The 21,604-nt window shown below is 38.1% G+C and overlaps 1 protein-coding gene across 6 annotated transcripts in view; it reads right to left on the reverse strand.

The window, feature by feature from the left end:
- Positions 1–21,604, reverse strand: part of CPED1 (cadherin-like and PC-esterase domain containing 1) — a 141,375-nt gene that overhangs the window by 14,942 nt on the left and 104,829 nt on the right. For 5 of the 6 annotated variants that reach the window (XM_025154021.3, XM_040649711.2, XM_416005.7 and 2 more), the window contains 2 exons: positions 8,937–9,054; positions 3,171–3,307 (listed from right to left, as the gene is read on the reverse strand). In XM_025154021.3, the coding sequence (XP_025009789.2) occupies positions 3,171–3,307; positions 8,937–9,054 (255 nt within the window). Of the gene's footprint in view, positions 1–2,615; positions 2,747–3,170; positions 3,308–8,936; positions 9,055–21,604 lie in introns of those variants that run through there. The other variant, XM_004937531.5, reaches the window with a different exon arrangement.

Genomic DNA, 21,604 nt, shown 5'->3' on the forward strand with positions numbered 1-21,604 from the left:
GCTATGGCAACATACATTTCTATACAGTTGCAAGATCTTACCAAAGCTGAGCATGCCACATATTATTTGAACCAGGGGCTCTGTGGATGCTTTTGTTTAGCTCTATGACAATAATGAGCCAAATGATGGTTCAGGTGTGCAGAATATGCTGTATTTCATTTTCTCCAGTCTGGCACAAGGTTTAGTCCTGTGCTGTTCAGGTCAGTGGGGGATTTGTCTGCAGGATGACTAAAGGATCAGGCATACATAAGGCTATAATTTTACCAGACAGAACAACACTGTCACGCAGACAGATGCTTTCAGCATCTTCTGTTGCAAATGTTTTGTGAGAAAAAAATCCATCATAGCTTACAGGCTTTAAGAGATTATGTAAGCACAGTGGAATTCACTTCTTAACCAGACCTATCATTATAAATTAACCACGCTTAGGAAATCTAAGCACCTGTAAATCCCAAACAGTACTTAACTCTAAAATATTATTAAGAAATTATAAGCTAAAATTCCTGTTTTAACAGCTGAATTTTAAGTACTTCAGCAAATATTGCCTTTTCACATTTCCTGTTCTTAATTACACATGATTCAATGGTACTTTATAATAAGACTAAACTCTGAGCAATATTTCTCAATGATAGACACAATGCATATCTCCCCCATGCTATTGAGGGCAGATTTCTATGTGCTGCTAATTGGATAAATAATTACCTGTTAGAGCTCCTTTCCCTATACCTAATTTTAAAAGTTACTGTACAAAAGTCAGAGCACCGTGTCTTAATAGAATTGGATAATTCTTACAGCAAATTCTCGTTAACCACAGAGAATTTGTTGAGCCAATATTGCACAGATACATTCTTTTTATTATGATCGTCTATTTCTTTCATTCAATTAGGACACACATGTAGTTCCCTAAAACAATGTATGCTGCATCTTATTACCCTTACTAAGAGTTCAGAAAGGAGAACAATTACAAATGCTCAAACTGGAAAATCGACTCAGCCAGAACCACCTGAGCCTCAACACTTCAGAATTTTCCTGTTTACAGTGTCTGAAATGCAAACATATGACTGACTAGTCTTGCTAACACATCGTAAAGCAAAATGAGGCCTCTTATAAACTGTTTCTGTGAATGCGTATCCTTTCTCATGTCTCCACCAATCTGTTTCACTACAGGTGGTCTTAGGTTCTTATGAAACAGAAACAGCTTAGCTCAAACACAGTTTTATGTGCACACAAACTAAAATAGTAGTTAATGATGATGTGAAACCAATTTGAAGTCACAGCCAGGATAAGTGAATCACTGTCAGAGAGAAAGGAGATGATAATTTCAGAGATGAGCTTTGAATTACAAATGCATTTTAATAGAAGATATAAAAGCAGCTTGAAGTTAGAAAGAAAAATTAAAAAGCACATTTTGGTAGGCTTTTTTAATGATGAATACAAGAAAGAAGTGCTGTTTGGATGATCAAGAGTATCTTTCAGAAATGCTGATAAAAGCATGAAAGAAATCAAAGAGCAAGTGACGTATCTGGGCACTGTATTTAACTGTTGTTCTATGAAACATGACAAAAAAGTATAGTTGCACTTAAACATACAGCTGATCTTACATGTGCTACATCCAAAAGAAGACTATTGGCATTCACCTTCCATCTTGCTTCATTAGTTGCTGGTGCACATCCAGATGTAGAACACAGCACAGTAATGTGTAATGATAAACTCACTGCATGCTTCACTTCCCATTTACTATAAGCAAAACAACACAGAGACTTTTTTTCTTGTGTGTGTGTGCATTACATTAAAGGAGGTGCATAAGAAAACAACCTGCAGGTACATGGACATCTGTGAAAAGGTAACATGAGTGATTGAGCGGCTTTCTACAGCCCAGTAGTGGTTATCAGACAGTGATGCAAAAGATGCAGAATAGGAAACGTGTGCAATTAGTTTTACACAGATTTTTCTCACACTGTGTTAGTGTACTTCACATAAGCTCTGGCTCTCATTTGACACTAGAATGGATGAAAGTCATAACACAGTAGAATTTGAGTTCAGATTGACTGTAGTGGACATTTAAGAACTGCTGTCCTTGTTTTGACACTGATAAATGCAAGAACTCAGATTCAGGAGATGAATCCCACACTGCCCTGGCAATTCACTTCCACAGTGGTATATTGTTCTTCTGCTATCCTTTAGCTGTCTGACCAAAGGGTGTTTTCTCATTGAAACAGCCCCGTGTCTATGGAGATTAAAGACGAAAGCTAGGAAATCATTCTATATTGTTTGCTGCGGTCAATCCAGAAGCGCTCATTTTGTATTTGAGGAGCAATTTGAATCTGTCATATTAACCCACTGTTTTTGGTTTTTTGTTTGTTTGTTTGTTTGTTTGTTTTTTGAGAAAAGTACGGTAGGAGAAACCCACAAGCAGAAATCAAGCCAAATGACAGCGAAGAGAGCTTTGTACAGGACAAGAAATGATCAGAAATGAAGGAGAAAATGTTAATTGGAAGACTACTATTTTTGCATCTGTCCATACAGAAGTTGTATCAGATTCTACCAAAATGTTAATTACTATTCTCTTATCTAGACAATACACTGTAAAAAATCTTTATAACAATTAGTTACTTACTTTCTGGATACTTGTATCCTCAGTAATGTACCTGAGCCTCAGATCAGAGCTCTCTCTCAACAGTTTTATAGTCATAACATGCCTATTAAGGAGACCTTGTATTTCCAAGCAATCACCTTAGAAGCTTCACTATAAGAAAAGAATGTGCAAGAAGACTTGGTAAGATTAGTGCGCACAAGCAATGCCATGCATTAGGTATGCAGCAGAAGAAACTAAACTTGCATGTAAAGTGTGAGACAAACTCTAACAGTGCAAATCCCTTCTCTGTTTACCATGCTTGGATACTCCTTGCAGGTCTCATTTGATAACCATGTACACTGCAGAGCTTGAAATACCACTGGTATGACCTGAGTTTTATGTGAAATAGCAGTGTACAACTGTGACTGCATAGGAGGCAAAATTATTGATAGTAGATTCTCTGTCCCAAATTTTTTCCCCACTAAAATAAAAAGGAATTTTTCTTAAACATCACTCATACAATTTCTTTTAAGATTCCAGAACACTAAATATCCAATAAATAGCAAGAAATTAAAGAGTAGAATCTGTTACTTACTTTTCTGCCCTCCACACACTGCTGGAGCTCGGGCTTATCGAGCACGGAGTATTGGCAGCCATGGGGCTGCCACATTATTTCTCTCCAGTCACAGGTTCTGTTGTCAGAACAGCTGAGGCAAGGGACAATCCACTGCCCTGGAAAACAGCAATGGGGTGTTAGCATCTCCTCTGTATTTTTATGAGGAGTGTTACTATAGAGCAAGTGAGGCATTCTCAAGCACTTTGTGACAGCAGTTTTCCATATATTAAAGAGACTCTTTCCTTCTCTGCGCTCCTTAGAATGTAGAAAGCATGGGAGGTTTTGCTCTCTCTGAAAGAACTGTGAATGCTCAAATTTGACAGTAGTTTGTGGGTTTATTTCTCAGTTCAGTTTGCTTTCTTTGCAAACTGAAGTTTGTCCTTTCCCAGTAGGAGGGATAAAATAAAGTTGAAGGGGCTAAAGAGGTGGAATGGGAAAAGGAAAATATTTACAGTTCTGAAACATCTAAAGGCAAGATTTGTTCTTATCTATCAAGATTCATTCTCATTTAGCAGACCCTGCTAAAGAGGAGGATAGACTCTTCAGCAGAGTTGTACTAGAGGATCTTTAAGGATCCTTCCAACTTAGTGATTCTATGATTCTATGATTCTCATCTAAAAGTTGAGTAGTTGATCAAAGCCTCTGGATAGAAAAGTAAAGCAAGGGAGAGGATGGCTCTCCCTCATCAATCTTCATTTCTTCATTTTGTGAGAATTCAGAAAACCACACACATGCATTTCAGATGGTTAAAATTAGATTAATAATCTACATGACTGACCTCCATTTTCAAACATTATTTTGCAGTTAAGGAGTGCAAAGTGGGATTGTCAAAAGTCAGTGAGTTTCAGGCACCTGTTTTGAAAGGCTGAATGATTTACTTAGTTTGGGTCTCAGAAGCTGTTAATTCCAAAATCCTACTGGAAGTCAAAGGGACTTAGCTTCTGAATGAAGATAGAAAACTTTTGAGTTGCCTTTATATTCAGATCCACTGCTTTTTCCAGTCCATACAACTGGAATGTCCTGACAAAAGCTCTCAGTGTCCATGTAGCTATGCCAGCAAAACCTGCTTTTGCCTGATTAAAGAAAAAAGCAGATGCCTCCAGATTCTTCTGTCAAAGCTATCAAGCCTTCTTAGCATGCTTTGCTTTCTCCTTGCAGCCCAGAAAATGTCTCCAGCAGCAAATGCCTGCAGAGCAGGCCTGCAATCATTCCTACTGGACAGCAGCACCAGCCTGGCGGGCTTCTCAGTATTTGTTGTACTGCTGCTACACAAGAAGCCTCAGCACAAGACAAGGCCACTGTTTATCAGCGCTTATCAGGCCAGGACAAAGTGGGAGGCCGAGAGAACCAAGCCTGCAGCATACCAGAGGCCCTGGGCTGTCAGTTGCTACCTCAGGAGCAAGGCCATCTCCATGAGTCACCCCATGCTTGAACTGCTGCAAAGTCCTAAGCAAATGTTTTGGTAAGTAGCAGATAAAAGAGCCGTCTTAAATAAAACTATCAAGAATTGTTTGTACGGGAACCTGCACTGACACATCTGAGGGCAGAAAGTATCCCACAGTGCTACGGCTGCTCTGGCTGCTGCTGAGCCTGTCCTGCAGCCGCTTCTGCTCCGTGCAGAACGCACCCACCGCCAGCTATACCTGCAGGTGACACAGTGCACATGATGGCAGGCTGGAACTAAACGAAAGCCTAAACACTGCCATTGTCACACATCAGCACATCTAACCTAGCTCCTGCAGGCAGCCACGGGGCATGCAGCCTGCAGTTTTTGTCGAGGGATTGAAGTGAATCTTTACCCAAAGCTACACAGTGATGACCCAAGTTCTAGAGCAAGGCATGCTTTTCCACCACAACATTCTCAGCTTCACAGCACTCATATGAACAGAGTGAGAAGTACCAGGTCTCAGCACAGTAGAGGGTGCCATGTAAATGCCTTGTATCACTTTATACTTCCTGAGTAACAAAGTAGGACAGAATGAATGGGTGGTTTGAAGTCTGGAATCAGGGACTACCACTGCTGTCCAGTTCTTCAACAGTGATCTAAAAGTGGTTTTAGGCACTTTATACTTAGAAGTTTACACTTTTATAAACTTACATAAGTTTATACTTAAAAACATGTATGAAAACTGGCAGTTTTTCCTAATGTAATTTTTCTCTCAAACCAATTTCATAAAAGTTCTGGCAATGGCTATGTCTGAGATCCCACATTTTATGGAACTTTCTGCTTAACTTTGTATGTGTTTACGAGCTGACCTGGTTTTAGGTAATAAATTAGAAAAGTATAACTATATAAAATGAATATTAAGGAATTGAAACATCTGAATAATAAAAGTTTAAACTTTGGCAACTAAAAGTGATAGGGTACCTTTTGAAAGGATCATTTAACTTATGTTCAATAATTAAGTATTGTAAGAAAAAAACGAGATATTTTTGATATATGCTGAAGACAAGTGGCAAAAAAAAAATAGAGAACAATGGCATATGATGGCAAACGTTTATAGGAAGCACTGGCATTTTGTGCTAGCAGATGCAGTTGCTAAGCTTACATAGATTTTTAATGTTATGTAAATATATGTATTTTAAATCTAATTATTATAAAATTTTCTGATTATAACTTCAAAACAGCTAGTTACTACATTCCTAGCCTTCAATAAATGAGATTTTATAAAAAAAAATGAATATTCTATATAAAAATAGAAAACAAGTAACAGTAAAAATTGCAGTGAATCAACATTAGTTTGGAAGATACGATTATTTTCTATTCAGACTCTGAGGTGGTTTGTTTTTGTAAGGTAATTATTCAATTATTCTGTTTTATGCTGCTTCAGCTAAGAGTCAGCACTGGTTCTATCGGGCAAAGGCAAGTTCACCTAGAATTCACTGAAGGAGAGTAAGAGAAAGCTGCTGTGAGGATAACTTTATTGTATGGTAAATACAAAGTTTTATGAAAGCCTGTGATAGGTTTCTATAGAAAGAATGAAAGTAAACTTGCTTTTGGGCTCATTAAGAGGCTTATCAATTGCATATGTAAATCTCTTGCCTACGATATGAGATTAAACATTGCCAGTACTCCTATTAGCTGCTCTCCTAACTTGGTATGAAAACAAATATGATTTTTAAATAAAGCAAATGCTAGCCTAAAGCCAAGAAGTTTTAACTAAGAAAAGCTGAATTTTATTGTTTTTGTTGTTGTTTTTTCTTCTGGACAAGGCATTTGGCCTCTTTTATTTTTACTCATCCTTTCCCACTGCCATAGCCACAGATACACAGATTTTACTTTCAAGATCAAAACCAAACAATTACCCATAGAAAAACATCGACAAACTGAAAAATCAAATTGAAATTTAAAGGTTTAACTAAAGTGAAACTAAAAATAGCTTGTTGATTTATGACTAGTTCACTTTTACATCTGAGATCTACTTGGAATCCTAATCCTAAAACATTTTAAAGATGTTTTCTCTAGGAGTAGGTTGTAGAAACATTCTTTTGCCTTGCAGCTGTATTGTGGCAATTCCCACTATCACTACGAGCTGGGGGATGTAAGGATAGAGCACAGTCCTGCCAAAAAGGACCTGAGAGTACTGGTGGATGGCAAGCTGAATATGAACGAGCAATTCATATTGAATTGCTCACAGCCCAGAATGCCATCTGGATCCAGGACTGCATCAAAAGAAGTGTGGCCAGCAGGGCGAGGGAGGTGATCCTGCCCCTCTACTCTGTGCTAGTGAGACCTCACCTGAGATGTGGAGACCTCAATACAGGAGGAACATAGACCTGTTGGAGCATGTCCAGAGGAGGGACAAAAAAGAAGACTCAGTGGATGGAACACCTCTCCTACAAAGGCTGAGAGAGCTGGGGCTGTTCAGCCTGGAGAAGAGAAGGCTCCAGGGAGACCTGGGAGCGGGTGGCCTTTCCATATCTAAATGGAGGCTGTAAGAAAGAAGGCAAAAGACTCTTTAGCAGAGTCTGTTGTGATAGGACAAGTGGAAATGATTTCAAACTAAAAGAGCAAAATTTTAGTTTGGATGTAAGAAAAAAAAAAAGGTTTTTTACAATAACAAGGGTAGTGAAAGCACTGCAACAAGTTGCCCAGAGAGGTGGTGGATACCCAGACACTCAAGGTCAGGCTGGACGGGGCTCTAAGCACCCTGATATAACTGTGGATTGCATTGCAGGGGAGTTGCACTAGGTATCTTCAAGGGTCCCTTCCAACTCAAACAATTATATGATTCTATGAATCTATGATTCTATGTGTTAGAAGAATGTTCACTGTCAGGACAGGGATATTGCCTACTTATAAATTTTGAGTGGTTTTGCACAAAAAGCCATGCTTTCCAGTTCCAGTTTAAATCTGTGACATGCATTAAAACTTTACAGTCACTTCATCCTGGAAACGTTACATCCCAGTTCTAGGCTCATTAGACATCTCTTGGCAATTTTTCACTTTATAAGACAAAATGATTCCTCCCTTTTTTAAAGAGTTATCCTTTGAGACTACATTTCCTGAGTGGTTTCCATTTTTAATGCTTATGCTATTCGCAATAAGTCTTTAAATTTACTTTATATTCAGCTCCACTTAGCTAGGCAAGGTATTCAAAAGAAGCAGATTATATATCACAAGAAACAGTCTGTTTACCCCAAAAAGACTCTTCTGTCAATTTGATTTGGGATTTCTAGTCAGGATTTTTACATACTAATATAGTAATATAGACTGTGTTGTGTTTGTTTATGACTCATCACTTCCTGTGTGATTAGAATATGCTGCCAGATACAGGGATGTCTCCTTTGTGTATTCCCTTCATTTAACATTGAAAAAAATAATGTGTTTCCCCATTTTTTCATATCATCTGATGTGTTCAGGAACTTCATGCATTCCTGTTACTGTGCAATGATTGTTCATTGAATTTGTGCAAGTTCACTGCTTGAGAAGCTGCTCCTATCTATGAGAAGAAAAGAAATACATTTGTGTGGTAGAGATACAGGAATTTGGGTTTATTTTTCATTTATCTAATAAAGAATTGAACGAATTCTTTGTCTAATCCAAAAGAATTGTCTAATCCAAAAGCAACTTAAACTGGGCATAGGACTACATACTCCAGTAGGCCTGTGGATTTCTCATATTTGTTAAAGCACACTTCCATAAGTCCTCATGCATCTGTGACCAAAGATGAGTACCTGTCTGCTATTCTGCTCTGATGCGAGTTCTCACTAATCAAAAGGGATACCTCAATCATATTGTCTGTTGAATAATTATTATTTTAACAAAAGGCATTTCAGCCACACCGTGTGATTTGTCCATGTCAATATTTAAGGTATTGATACATGTAAAAGCCCACTTTAACTTTGAAATTGTTATTTTTTTGTTTTCAGTATAGAAGTAGAAACATAAAATTAGAGTGGGTCCAAATGTTGTGTTCTCTTTCAAAAAGTTTTTTTTCTTTTTAATTAGACATTCCCTTTCATTTAGGATAAAACCCTGTTTTATTTTAAAATGGTTTTGATGGAAATAGTTCAATGCATTTCACAGGCTACCTGACAATAACACAAGTAGTGATGGATCGCTGATAATGAATTCATTAAACTAAAAATTGTCACAAACTAATTAATCTGATTCTAAAAATCCATAACAGTTACAAGTGATCAGTTATAACTGTTGTGTGTAGTTTGGTGCCTGTGCAAAGAAACATCTCTTTCTACGTCTGTTTTGGTGAGGTGCATGAGTTGAGAAGACTAAGCACAAACCTTTTGCGTCTCCAGCTTCACAGGTCTTCAGCACTGTCTGTGAAATTGCAGAGAGGTACTCATGAGACAGAGGCTGCAAGCCGCAGGACTCCTCTGGATGAATTTGAAAACCACAGTCCTGCATAAAAATAAAAGGAGTGAAAAAGTTAGTGCTGCAACTAACCACATGGCTTTGAAATCCTCTGCAATGACACATAAGGAACAGCAGCATTTGGGATTTGTTCTGCTGTTCATTCACACTTAGATCTCTAATGTATTTCTTAACACAAAATTTAAAATTCTTTTTTCCATTCAAACAGTGGTTTATTAATAATCTCAATCCACAATCAGTGTAAAAGACACTACATTTGCTAAAGATAAAAGAAAATGTACCTTCAAATAAGTCATTTTGTTTGTCTTTATCAAGCAATCTCTACTTATTTGCCCACAGCAATTTTGTATGCATATCTGCATACAAAAATCTGGAACATATTTCTCTGTTGAAATGTCTCAAAGTCATTTGAGGAGATACAGGTGCATAAAGAAAGAAAAATTCAGAAAAAAGAGAGAAAAAAAGAAAAATTGCAAGGGAAAATGTTTGAGCTAACAGTAAGGTTACAAAAACTTGCTACAGGTGAAGAAGGATTTAATATAACTGTACACATCATCTTCTGTCTGGATCTTCAGGTGAGATGCATTCCACAGTGAACTTCAGACACTACCATGAAGGTAAAATAAATAATGATCATGGAATCATAGAATAATAGATAGAATGGTTGGGGTTGGAAGGGACCTTTAAGATCATCTAGTAACAAACCTTGCTATAGGCAGGGACGCCTCCCTCTAGAACAGGTTGCTCAAAGCCCCACACATCCTGGCCTTGAATGCCTGCAGGGAGGGGGCATCCAGAACCTCTCTGGGCAACCTGTTCCAGTGTCTCAGCAGTTCCAGTGTCTCACCATCCTCACAGTAAAGAATTTCTTCCTAATATCTAGTCTAAATCTACCCTCTTCCTTTTTAAAGACATTTCTGCTTATCCTATTGGTACATGATAAAAAATCCCTTCCCAGATTCCCTGTTGGCCCTCTTCCGGTACTGGAAGGCCACTATAAGGTCCCCCTGGAGCCTTCCTTTCTCTAGGCGGCACAGCTCCAACTCTCTCAGCCTGTCCGTGTAGGAGAGATTCTCCAGCCCTCTGATAATCTTTGTGGCCCTCTGAACCTGCTCTAACAGCTCAATGTTCTTCTTACGTTGGGAGCTCCAGAACTGGATACAGTACTCCAGGTGGGGTCTCATGAGAGCAGAGCAGAGGAGAATCACCTCCCTCGACCTGCTGCTGTTGATGCAACCCAGGACACAGTTGGCCTTCTGGGCTGCAACCACACACTGCCAGCTCATGTTGAGTCTTTCATCAACTGACACCTCCAAATCCTTCTCCTCAGGGCTGCTCTCAAGCCATTCTCTGCCCAAACTGTATCTGTGCTTGGGATTGCCCCAATCCAGGTGCAGGACTTTGCACTTGGTCTTGCTGAACTTCATGAGGTTGGCATGAGCCCACCTCTCAAGCCTGTCCAGGTTCTGCTGGGTGGCATTCCTTCCCTCTAGTATGTCAACTTCACCACTCAGCTTGGTATCATCTGCAAACTTGCTGAGGGTGCACTCAATCCTACTGTCCATGTCACCTACAAAGATGTTAAATAGCACCAGTGCCAGCACCAATCCCTGAGGAACGCCATTCATCACTCGTCTCTACTGAGACACTGAGCCATGCCAGTTCCAGTTAGAGTTCACTAAGACACAAAATTAACATAGAAATATTTTATCTATTATTGGCTTTCTGAAAGCTTGAATATGATTCTATTCAGAAGATACTGAAGATGCCAGCAGCTCCCAAAAATTTCTAAGTAAGTGTTTAAGAGAATAGTGATTCCTGACCAAAAGTTTTAGCGTTTGTGAGCTCTTCCATTTTAAATAGTATGTTATATCAATGTTGTGCCTTACAAGCCATAACCTTCAAGCATCCACTGATGATATAAATAACATCACAGCATTTGTGACACGGGGCTGTTATTTTAGTAACTTTAGACAGCTACAGTATACATGGCTGCACAAATCACCAATTACAGCTTTCCTTTATTGTTTCTGAAGACAAATAACATTGATGTTTTTGATGTTTAGGACAAAATGAATCGTATCCTAACAATGCCTTTCCATCTTGACTATAAAAAGAGTTTAGAATGATCCAGAGGCATATATCTAGTTATTTCAGATGAATCTCACTTCAAATTACTTTGTAAAGATACTCTTCCTCCATATTGCATTGCCCAGTTCTTAAATGCTGCATGAAAAATGAAGACATGCCCCTTTCTGGCTGAAACTGAATATTAGTAATGTTAACATTCAATAATTCAAGACTTGCTTTGTAAAGGAATTTCATATGCTTATTACTTCTAATTATTTACAAAACAAACAAGCTACACAAATGGAAACACATTTTTAATGGAATATGTTCATTTCAAGAAACAGTATTCTTGAAACCAAAAATAAGAATAAAATTCAATTCCTTCAAAACAAAAAAAAAAATTGATTTAACTGTTCTTTTTCTCCATTGAAATATGATGATTTCTATTTTTCTCTTCTAAAAATGGCATTAAAATGGATGAGACACCTGTCGCATGCTATCATTCACTGTTTCTGAGATGCTAGATCTAGGACGCTATTTCTAAATTGGACCAATGGGCAAATAACAATTATGTCCTAATACTGTCAAGGTGAAATTTGGCAATATAATTATTGCCCCTTATATTATTGGAGATATGAATATATCCTGGATTTTAGAAAATACAAGTGTGCCTTAATTTAATTATTTATTATTTAATTAAAAAAGTAAGCAAAATAATTGCCTCATATTTATAGGAATTCATTTGATTTCCTGGTTAAAAAAAAAGTAAAAAAAAATCCTCCTATTGACTTCAAAGGGTTCTTTATGTCATCTCTGTGTACGAAATGTCAGAAAAACAGCAAAATATCTGTGGGTCCTTTTGTATAATTGTCTTGTTTTATGCTCTGCAATAATGCTCTATAACTAAAGAAAGCTGCTATGACAAAATGAATGGCACGGTGTCTTCTAGCATCAAACTGCGAGCTTGTCTTGGAGCCTCTGGGTCTGGACACCCTGGACAGATATTTGACAGTATTACTTTAACTAACATTAACACCAGAAAGATCCTACTTTGCAGTAAAACAATTTGCACAGGACTTCACAAGAAAGCCCCAAATTCCTGAATGAGCTGCTATTGCTCTCAACACAGTGCCATAAAATAATTTAACAGGGATTTCTTGTTCTCTGCACAGGGTATGTGTTTAAGCAATCAAAAATTGACTTTAATTGCATTCCTTGGGAAATATCTTTAACAGAATGTTCACATGATTTGTTTATTAATAAATAGTAAAAATCAGTTTGCAAGCCACATTTTGTCACTGATTTATGTTGACTTGGTGTGTTTTCAAATCACACAAGCCATGAGTTCTAAAGGACAGTGCTTGTGCTTAATATGTAATTCTAGGATCAGTGAGAGACTGTGAATGCCTGAAAAAGCATTATTTCTTTCACCTTCAGTTTTGTAGGGTACCAATCCCTTATCATCACTGACATGCTAAATTTAATGGGCAAAACTAATCTGTGGCAACCACAGATTCAGTGCAGATGCACCTCTGTACAGTGCATTAAGGGCTTTGCTAACAGCTTTCAGATTTTTTTTAAGTTTTCTTGAGGTGCTGCAGTGACATGACATCCTTCTTGCCTTGCTCAAAGATGAAACATCTTGTGATCTAATGTTTACAAACCATCACTCATGGCAAAGATGAGAGCCAGATATGTAAACTTAGATGATAGTTCTTGCTGTATCAGTTCTCTCTTCCTTTTCAGAAAGCAGACAAAAAGGCCCTGAAATGTCTGGACTAGAATCAGCAGAAAACTTCCCCTATATTACATACTTCAGTGCTCAGCTAGAATTCACTGTTCATGGGACTGGTTTGGTGTTTTAGTAGTAAACTTCCATTTTTACAGAAGATTTGCTGGAAACTAACAAATAAAAGAAGAATAAAACCTTCTAATGTACATCTAGAAACCTTTCAGTCAACATCAGTTGACATGTAGGGAGCATTTCTGAAGACCATCTGTTGTGTGATGAGAATTGTTTCTCTCCAGAGCACACTATAATGAACGTGATTCTTCATAATGGGTGTTGTCTTTATAAAGAAATTACAGAGATTTTTGAGCCTGGTACTCTAAAGTTTTCTCAAATAATTTTCTTGGAGCTGTCAGTGTATGTTATTTCATAAATTTATAATTTAATAAGACTTGAACAAAAAGGTCTGATTTTATAAAAATTTTGTTTAGCTCAGCATTCAAGAACTGAAAAAAAACTATATATACATATATATATGTGAGAGAGAGAACCATAGCACTGTGAAGATGATCCACAGTCATGCAATTAATAGCATGGAATGAATGTTGTATTTAAATACCGCTGTAGCTGCAATTATGCTTTAGACCAAGACATCGATCTTCAGTACTAATAGATTTTTACGTGCTGTTGTGCCTTTTTAGCACCTCTGTTCTAATGAAGGAATAATTTCTCTGCAGTGACAGTAATTGCCTATATATTAACACCATAAGCTTCCTCCTAACTGGAAGGAATTGGAAGAAGAAAAGATTAGAAGCCCATAACTTTTCCAAGAAAACCTGAATTAAATAGAGACAAATTATTCTTCTGTGTTTTTTTTTTTTTTTTTTTTTGTCAGTGCCCCAGCAAAGTGACAGTGCACCATATAAAGAAAAGGAAGTATATTTTAATGTTTTCAGCTGATATTACAAGACAGCTCTGCCTTTTACAAGAGGAAGGCACATTTTTCAGAACCTTTCTGGAATAACCCATGCAAAGCTGTTGCTAAAACTATCACTTTCTCTGAAAGTAGACATGTTAATGAATTGAATGCTTTGGAAACTCTCACCCAGGATATCTCTATGTAGGCTCCATGCCCAGCTTTTTCAGCATTCATTCTGCATTTATGTTAAAACTCTTAGTGATCAATGGGAATGGTAGGCTCAACACTTTGAAAAACTGGTCAGCTTTGCTTAGGTACTCATGTCTGAGATTGCATCCACTCAGCGCACTGAAGACCACATCTACTAATAACAACCAATACAGAATAAGCATATCAGGATGCTTTTAAAGAAAAAAAAAAAAATAAAGCTCATAGGAATTCATTTTAGCATTGCATACAAACAACATATAGCCAAAATCCTGCATCCCATTAATACTCTAAGCCCACATGTCTGGGAGCTAGCGGATGATCTATATCTCATTCACTAGTTTTTGGCAAAGGGAGATTTTCCAATCATTGTGCTCCGACTCTGCAGCCTTTGGTCAGCACTGCCCATCAGCACCACAGCCCAGCCTTGCCTTATGATGCTGCTGGGGCTGCCACATTGCTTTTGACTCTGTTTACATTTGAGACATGACAGAACAAAGCTTGCTGTGAGAGAGATAATTTTAAATGCTTTTCTGGTGGCCTTTGTAGGCCTGCTGACTTCACTTTATTTGATCTGGTTCTATTTAAACTGATCCAGTTCCTCATGAAACACTTTCATCTCTCCTCTTAGTCCACCTTTTTCTACAACTTTACACACAACTAAAACTAGAAGTGATTAAAAATGATGCTATGGAAAGAATTCTAATAAAATTAGTCAAAGGGTGAGCTCATGAAACAGTGAAATTGTATCTTATTGCTAGGGAATAAATTGTGAGCAGATGGATTAGTTCCACTCTAACGACTTTATTACTATGGCAGTAACAAATGAAGGAACAGTTGGCATGTTGACTTCTATTCAGCTGTCTCCCTCTGTCCGGCTGCATTATTCAGTGATAAATGAACCCCCAAAGATTCAGAGACTTGGGCTGGTTCAGATCAGCACCCAATATTAACTTCATTAAACTGAAACTCCTATGTGCACAAAAACGGTCTAGAACTCTCTGGCATGGAGGAAAGCAATCTTCTGAGAAGTTTCCGTTCACTTTCAGCTAGAAAACAATGACTATTACTTTTCATCAAGCATTAAGACATATATGAAGACACTGTCTACATCAAAAGGAACAGAGAGATGAGGATTAATGGGATGAACTCACAGGGTAGCAGGTTCATGTACTGCAGCTATATTTTGAAGGAAAGAAATTGCTGCCACTGTGTTTGTTGAGGAACTTAATGTATTCCATCTGCAAAAATGGCATAATATTTCCCCATTGGCCCCAAAGGCACTGTCATGAAAAACACATTAAAAGACTATGAGGTGCTCCATTCTGCAGGGATCTGGGAGAGGTCATGAAAACACTTTAGATAAGAGGTTTGGGCACTCAAAGGGTTGGAACATGCAGTGCACAGACATCAGTAGGGGACTGGGAATTATATAAAAGCTAAGATACTTGCCATATTGTCAAGGCATGGTGGAGACATCAGAGAAGAATTTGAAAAGCGGACAAAGCACATCCATGAGTCTAAATTGCTTTCAAGTTCTTACCAGTGCTATTCACATTGTGGCTATTATTACTTTGTCTGAAGAGTACAAGTACACCATACATTACAGGATTTTTCTCTTAATCACAAACTTTTGCTCAGGAAGTTATGGGGGGAATAATATAACATGCTTTAATCAGTGATGGAAGAATATCTTTAATATTTGCTAAGGAGCTTTTGAAAACCCCAGTAGGTCCCCATCTACAAAGCCAACTGCTTCAAAGTAAATGCAGATTGTATGGACAAATAGAAGTCATCTTGACACTGGAGCAGATGCAAAGTGGCTTCCTCTGCACTCAGAAGGCTAACCTCAGAGGAAGTTAAGAAACAGTTTTGAGAACTGAGCACTGTTAGTCAAGAGAAAATATTGCAAGTTTCATACCCCTTCTCTTCTTCTCTTATTATCTCTTCTTGTGTGTAGAATATAAAACAGTGGTGTCAGTTAGAGATTGGTTATCTGCCTTCTTGCTCTAAAACAGACCAAGTTCTACATCTGTGGATCTTAGAAAAGAATATTCACAAAGTCTTCAAAGCTTTTCTCTTACTCTAGTACACTTATGAATTATGATTCTGAACAGTTCAGAGGTGCAGCAGAATTTGTTGGAGTAAGACAGGTGAATGTGAAATTCAAATTTCCTAAGAATAAAACACTGTGAGTGTAAGTTCTGGAAAATATTTTTAACTGTGTCAAAACACCACTACTTTTTTTTTTTCTCCAATATTTAAAGCTAACAACTGAATGTTATCTTTTTCAACTATGCTTTCTTAGCAAGTGTGCCTTTTTCTAATGCAACTTAATGATATTTTTCTTAAGCAAGAATAGTCATGATCACTAATTTGTATGCTTTATAAACTAAAACACAAAGCAAGGGAAAAAAAGGAATGAAAGGAATGTAGTACTCCTTCCTCCCTCAAAATGAAGATAGAAGAGGAACAGCAGATAAAGAGAGGCATTTTGCTATTTTAGGTTCTACACGATTTTTATTCTAAAGAGTGAGACAGTGGTTTTGAACTCAACATTTCAGGAGCTGTGTCAGTTTTGGATTCCCACTTGGTCTTCCTCTTTCCCCTCTCTTTTCCCAGTGCAAGCTCTGAATGTGAACTTATTCGAATTTTGCCAAGTCCCAAATCTGCATATGGAGAATAGTTTGAGAAAACCATATGCTTTGACACTTTGAGAGGTAAATATTATGTGATAACCAAGGGAATTGTTAGGTATTTATGGTTTTCTCTCAATAAAGTGCCAATAATCCCCTGATGCCTTTCTATGGTAATTAGGTACAAAATCTGCTATATTGTTAGCTGGAAAATCCCACAGTCTTGTGCTATTTTTAAGGAGAATTTTGTTATACCCTTCCATGCTAAAGGTATACAGCATTTATATTTCACATAGCAAAGAAATTTTTAGATATTATGTACAAGAGGCTGTTGGTCTCTAGTTCTATCTCCTAGATTTTATAGCAGAACCTTTATATCATAGCCATGACAAACACAAGAACTCAAATTGAACAGCCATCACTACATTCATAAATTATGACAAGATGTAAGTTAAAAAGCACTTTTTTTTATTGCTGAATTCTGAAACCAAATTACTCTGACAGAAATAGCAATACACGTTAGCTAAGGATTCTGTCTAGTGAGTTATGCTTGCTAAAGCTACTGCTAAAGTTGCTTCTCACAGTAAGCAAGACTTCAAGATTTGAATTCCCTGTTTCAGAAAATAGCATATCAAAAAATACTTCTTTTTCACTTTTAGCACAAAATCCCATAGACCTTGCAAGAGCATCTATTGACTATTTAGAGTTTATTTTAAAGCATATTGTGGGGCATCCTGGAAGCAGAAATTTAGGATGTTTGGGACTCGGTCACAACTCTGCCTCTTATTTACTCTATCAGCTTGAGCAGTTGACTTGGAGTTCTGACAGTACCCACATCTGGAATGTATCTTCTCAAAACCCTCACTCAGCTGACACCAATCTCCTAAGAGCGTATGTTTCTTCAGCTGGGCATAGGCAAAATCAGCCATAGCTCTACAGAGCTATGCTACTCAACTCCTTTAGCTTTAACAGAGTTCAAAAATCCCTTTTGATGGTGCTTATCTGATAGGTACTCTCAGAACATGTCACCAGAACTGTGCCTTGCACAAAGCATTAATTTCCTTTCATATTACAGATAGAACAGTGCCCTGTGACATAGGAAGCATAGTTGAGAGTCAGTCTTTTAGCTGATTTGCTGCAGAGATTTCCATTCCATCTCTCATTGCTTTCCCACAGTCAGTGGACTATAGGCTGCTCTGGGTAGTGCAGTCTCTCGGGCTCTCCCAGGGAAACTGTTTGCATTTGCTTTGTACATATAATTAAATACTGACTTGTAAAGAGCCTTGAATCAAATCTACCCACGGACTAGATGTGTGTAAAGAACGCAGGGTGAAACTGGATGGCAGGAGCAACCAAGCTCTGTGTTATCTTTAGCTGAGAGTGGGCACTCAAATCCCTGAGAGAGCACATAGCTGTTTGAAGTGGAGGAAAGACTCTCCTCTGTCCAAAAGTAGACGTATAACTCCCAGAGAAGGGCATACTTAAGATACATTCCTTTCCATGTTATTTTCTGCTGGGCAATATATCTGAATCCATAACCACTCTGCTCGCTCTTGTAGATCTTATTTTTACAACCCTAAGTGTTCTATTTCAAAACTAAGAAATGATTGTATCCAGACATATACATTGTTGTTGTTATTTTCCCCTTCAGTTGTATCATTTGTTCTACTAAAAAATATTAAAGATTTCTCTTCAAGTTTTACTTCACTAATGCTCCCTATACAACGTGTTAAGGAATCTAGTTTACACCACCTAGACATCTTATGTTTCACTAGGCCTCTGTATGCTTAAATCTCTCTCATCCCAAAAGATTCCCCTGGTTCTCCTGGAACATTCCCTGGACATGAAAAAGATGTGTAGTACTGATACTTTCAGCCATATATTTATGATAGGAAAGCTAAATAGGAAGCTGGTGACTGCCAAACAAGCTGCAAAACTTCTGCATGTCCAACGCAACAGCAGAACTGTTTACTGTAACTTGAAATACACATCAGAGCCATGCATGGGCCTGGGGAACGCTGAGGAAGCCAATAACAGGCTCAGAAACACCAAGCGAAAGACTTTTGAAACTGTTTTCCCAGATAGTGCCAAAACCCCTGTGAGTTCCTGCCTTTCATGTAAAGACAAAGTCTGCATATGTGTGGAGGCTTCACTCTAATGGGAAGCACACTTGTATCTGGGAGGCAACAGGAGGTATTTCCCCTGCATGCTTACAGCCTGTGCTGATGCACATGTTTGAACAGCCCAAGCACATGGCCAGCTCAGTACAGCCACGTGCTTTGATGTTGGTGTCTTTTCTGGTATCACAGAGAGCACAGAGGCCCAGCTCCTGGCAGCAGCTATTCAAGTCCCAAGAGCAGAATACCCTCCACCTCAAAAACAATGTCTCCAGTGAAAGGACCAATGGTTGCTCTCCAGCACTAATGATTTACCTGCTTAATATCCATTTTGTGCTGAAAAATATCACCAAAGTATAGAGGCAGAGGGACAGCTAAGAGTGCCATGGATCCAGACCTGAGCTTGGTGATATCCATTTGGTAGAAGGCCACCTAAAGGGTGCCAAGGAGCAAAGGGGCATGTGAAGCTGAGGTGCACTTATTGCAGTGCCTCCATGCATGGTGATCCTTAGCACCTTATGCTTTCCAAGCAGCTCAGACAGAGGTAAGTCATAGTGGCTGGCAGCCCTGCAAACAGCAGCCTAACTGTTCTGTATTTGGATCAATTTTTAAAGAAACATTTGACAGAACACACACCTCTCACAGTGTCTATATAAAAAAAGCTTTTATGGCCAAATATCAGATCCTTTTCTTACTAAGGCATTAAACTGTTCATTTAGGTGAGTCTAGCAACAGGTGCAAAGATCTTGAGAGGGTACATTTTTCAAAGGAGTATTTGTATGAATCGTTCTGTGACAAATAAATATATTAAATTCTATTACTGATGCAAGTTTAGAGCCTTGTTGCATAAAGAAAGAAAGATGAAGGCTAAAACTAAGAACGTGTAAATGACACTACAGGAAATCTCTGTGCAAATATGCAGGATACATGAACAATGCTTGGGCAGGTCTCCATTCCACACTATATATAACTCAAACTATTTATATTTAAAAGGTGCTCTATAAGCCTACAGTAATTCAGAATGGAAAACTGTTATTTTTACTCTGTGTGTATGAAAAAGTGAGAGAATGTATAGATTTAAGAAGTGCTTTCTTTTCCCCCCCTTTTTTCCTAGAGTTAAAAGCTTCAGTAAAAATTCAATACTATAAAGGAAATCTAACAGTCATCTTCATTCAAGACTAAAATCTCTTAGACAATGCACACAATAAAAGTCGGTATCAAAACTGAACGGGTAAGTGTATTTATAGGCAGTATCTGGTTATCATTTTTACTTCCCTTTTACTCCACTGGTCTGAAAAGAATGAAGTAAGGAAGGACTGATTTGCCTTTGAAAATCAATTCATATTTCGTTGAAAAGAACCTTTGAGTCAGAATATTTTCCTTGCTGCCTAATAGCTATGTCCTACACTAAATTTGACATATCCCCAGATACTCATTTAACATACACAGCTGGGAAACAGGAGTAAGACAGGCAAGTCTGTTTTCCTAGAACACCTACAAATCTGGCCATGTAGTAATTTATTTTCTAAACTACAATGGGGTCAAAACTGACCGTAATTAATTCACAGAGCACTTGCTGCTATAATCACAGAAGTGCATTTCATGGATTTTTATTAATCGTGATCTTTTCAAAAGATACTGATTAAAGGTTTGCCTTCTGGTGCACAGCAGACTGAAAGTGCAGCCTTCTTACAGCCTGGTGGCTTACTGAACAGCAGACTGCATGCAGGTAGCTTTCACACATGGACAGAAACAGATTGCATGCAGTTAGTGCCAAACAAGCAGATTGAAGTTAGAACGCTCCCTGCAGCAGCCTGCTCACAGTAATTTAGTTCTGCATGTCCTTTTCATTCAAAGTAATGAAGCAGCCAGTAGGTGAACAAGGTCCTTCTTCACAAAAAACTACTAATTACTTCTGAAAACTGAAAGGTACTTGGTGACAATGTTTATTCTACTCCACAAGGCATGAGAGGGATGCTGAGCTGAAGCTTTGCTTTGCTTGGTACGGAGATCACATTACCACAGTAACAGAACATGGTAAAAATAGAAAAAAAAAAACATAACAGTCAAAATTTAAGGCTCCCTCAACAGTGATATTACGGCAGTTAATTGCAGTTTATTAATCACCTAATTTCCCCTGGTGTACACAAATAGTTCATGTAGCAATTCACTCTCCTCAGCAGACAGACATCTCACAGATCGCAGCGATTCAGTTCAGGCCTGAGGAGGAAAGATGAGGCCGACAACGCAGCCAGAGCAGAACTACAAATGTCACTGAATCAAAGTGGTTCAGGTTGCTGACCCCCAGACATCAGAAATATGTTAGGTACTGTTTTTTTCTTGCAAAGACAGAGGCTACACTTGCATTCGGGCAGTGTTCCAGGGCCAGGCTGTGACCCCGTCTACAAAAGCCAAGACTCAGCACTTCAAAGAAATACTTCTGTAAAGAGCTAAGCACTTCTACACCTTTCATATGAATTTTTAATCAGCCTATGAGAAGAAGTGTGTTTAACTTTCTTGTATCCACTTATAAAATAAATTGGTGTAAATTAAAGTTTCTGAATGTGTAGGACAAGTTTTTCTTTAGTAAAGCAGGCATGGATGCCTTCATTTCCAATAGTAAACCCTCCCACACTATAACTTCAATTGTTTTTCTGACTAGTAGGATTACTTGATTACAAGCAATGCCCCCTGAGCAGCTCTGGAGCCATGAGTTGAATATTACCCTATTGTTTAAATATTTTTGCCTGGATAGATGTACAGTTCATAGCAAGACAGCTCTTGATCTGTGCACACTCCAGGTTGATAACAGCTATTTTTTGTGTTCCTATTCTTCCTCAGTAAGATCTGGACAGCTTGAAACAGGAATCTTGCAAAGCGTTTGCATAGTAATAATTCA

The sequence above is a fragment of the Gallus gallus genome, chromosome 1, assembly GCF_016699485.2.
Source record: "Gallus gallus isolate bGalGal1 chromosome 1, bGalGal1.mat.broiler.GRCg7b, whole genome shotgun sequence".
NCBI classification, from domain to species: Eukaryota; Metazoa; Chordata; class Aves; order Galliformes; family Phasianidae; genus Gallus; species Gallus gallus.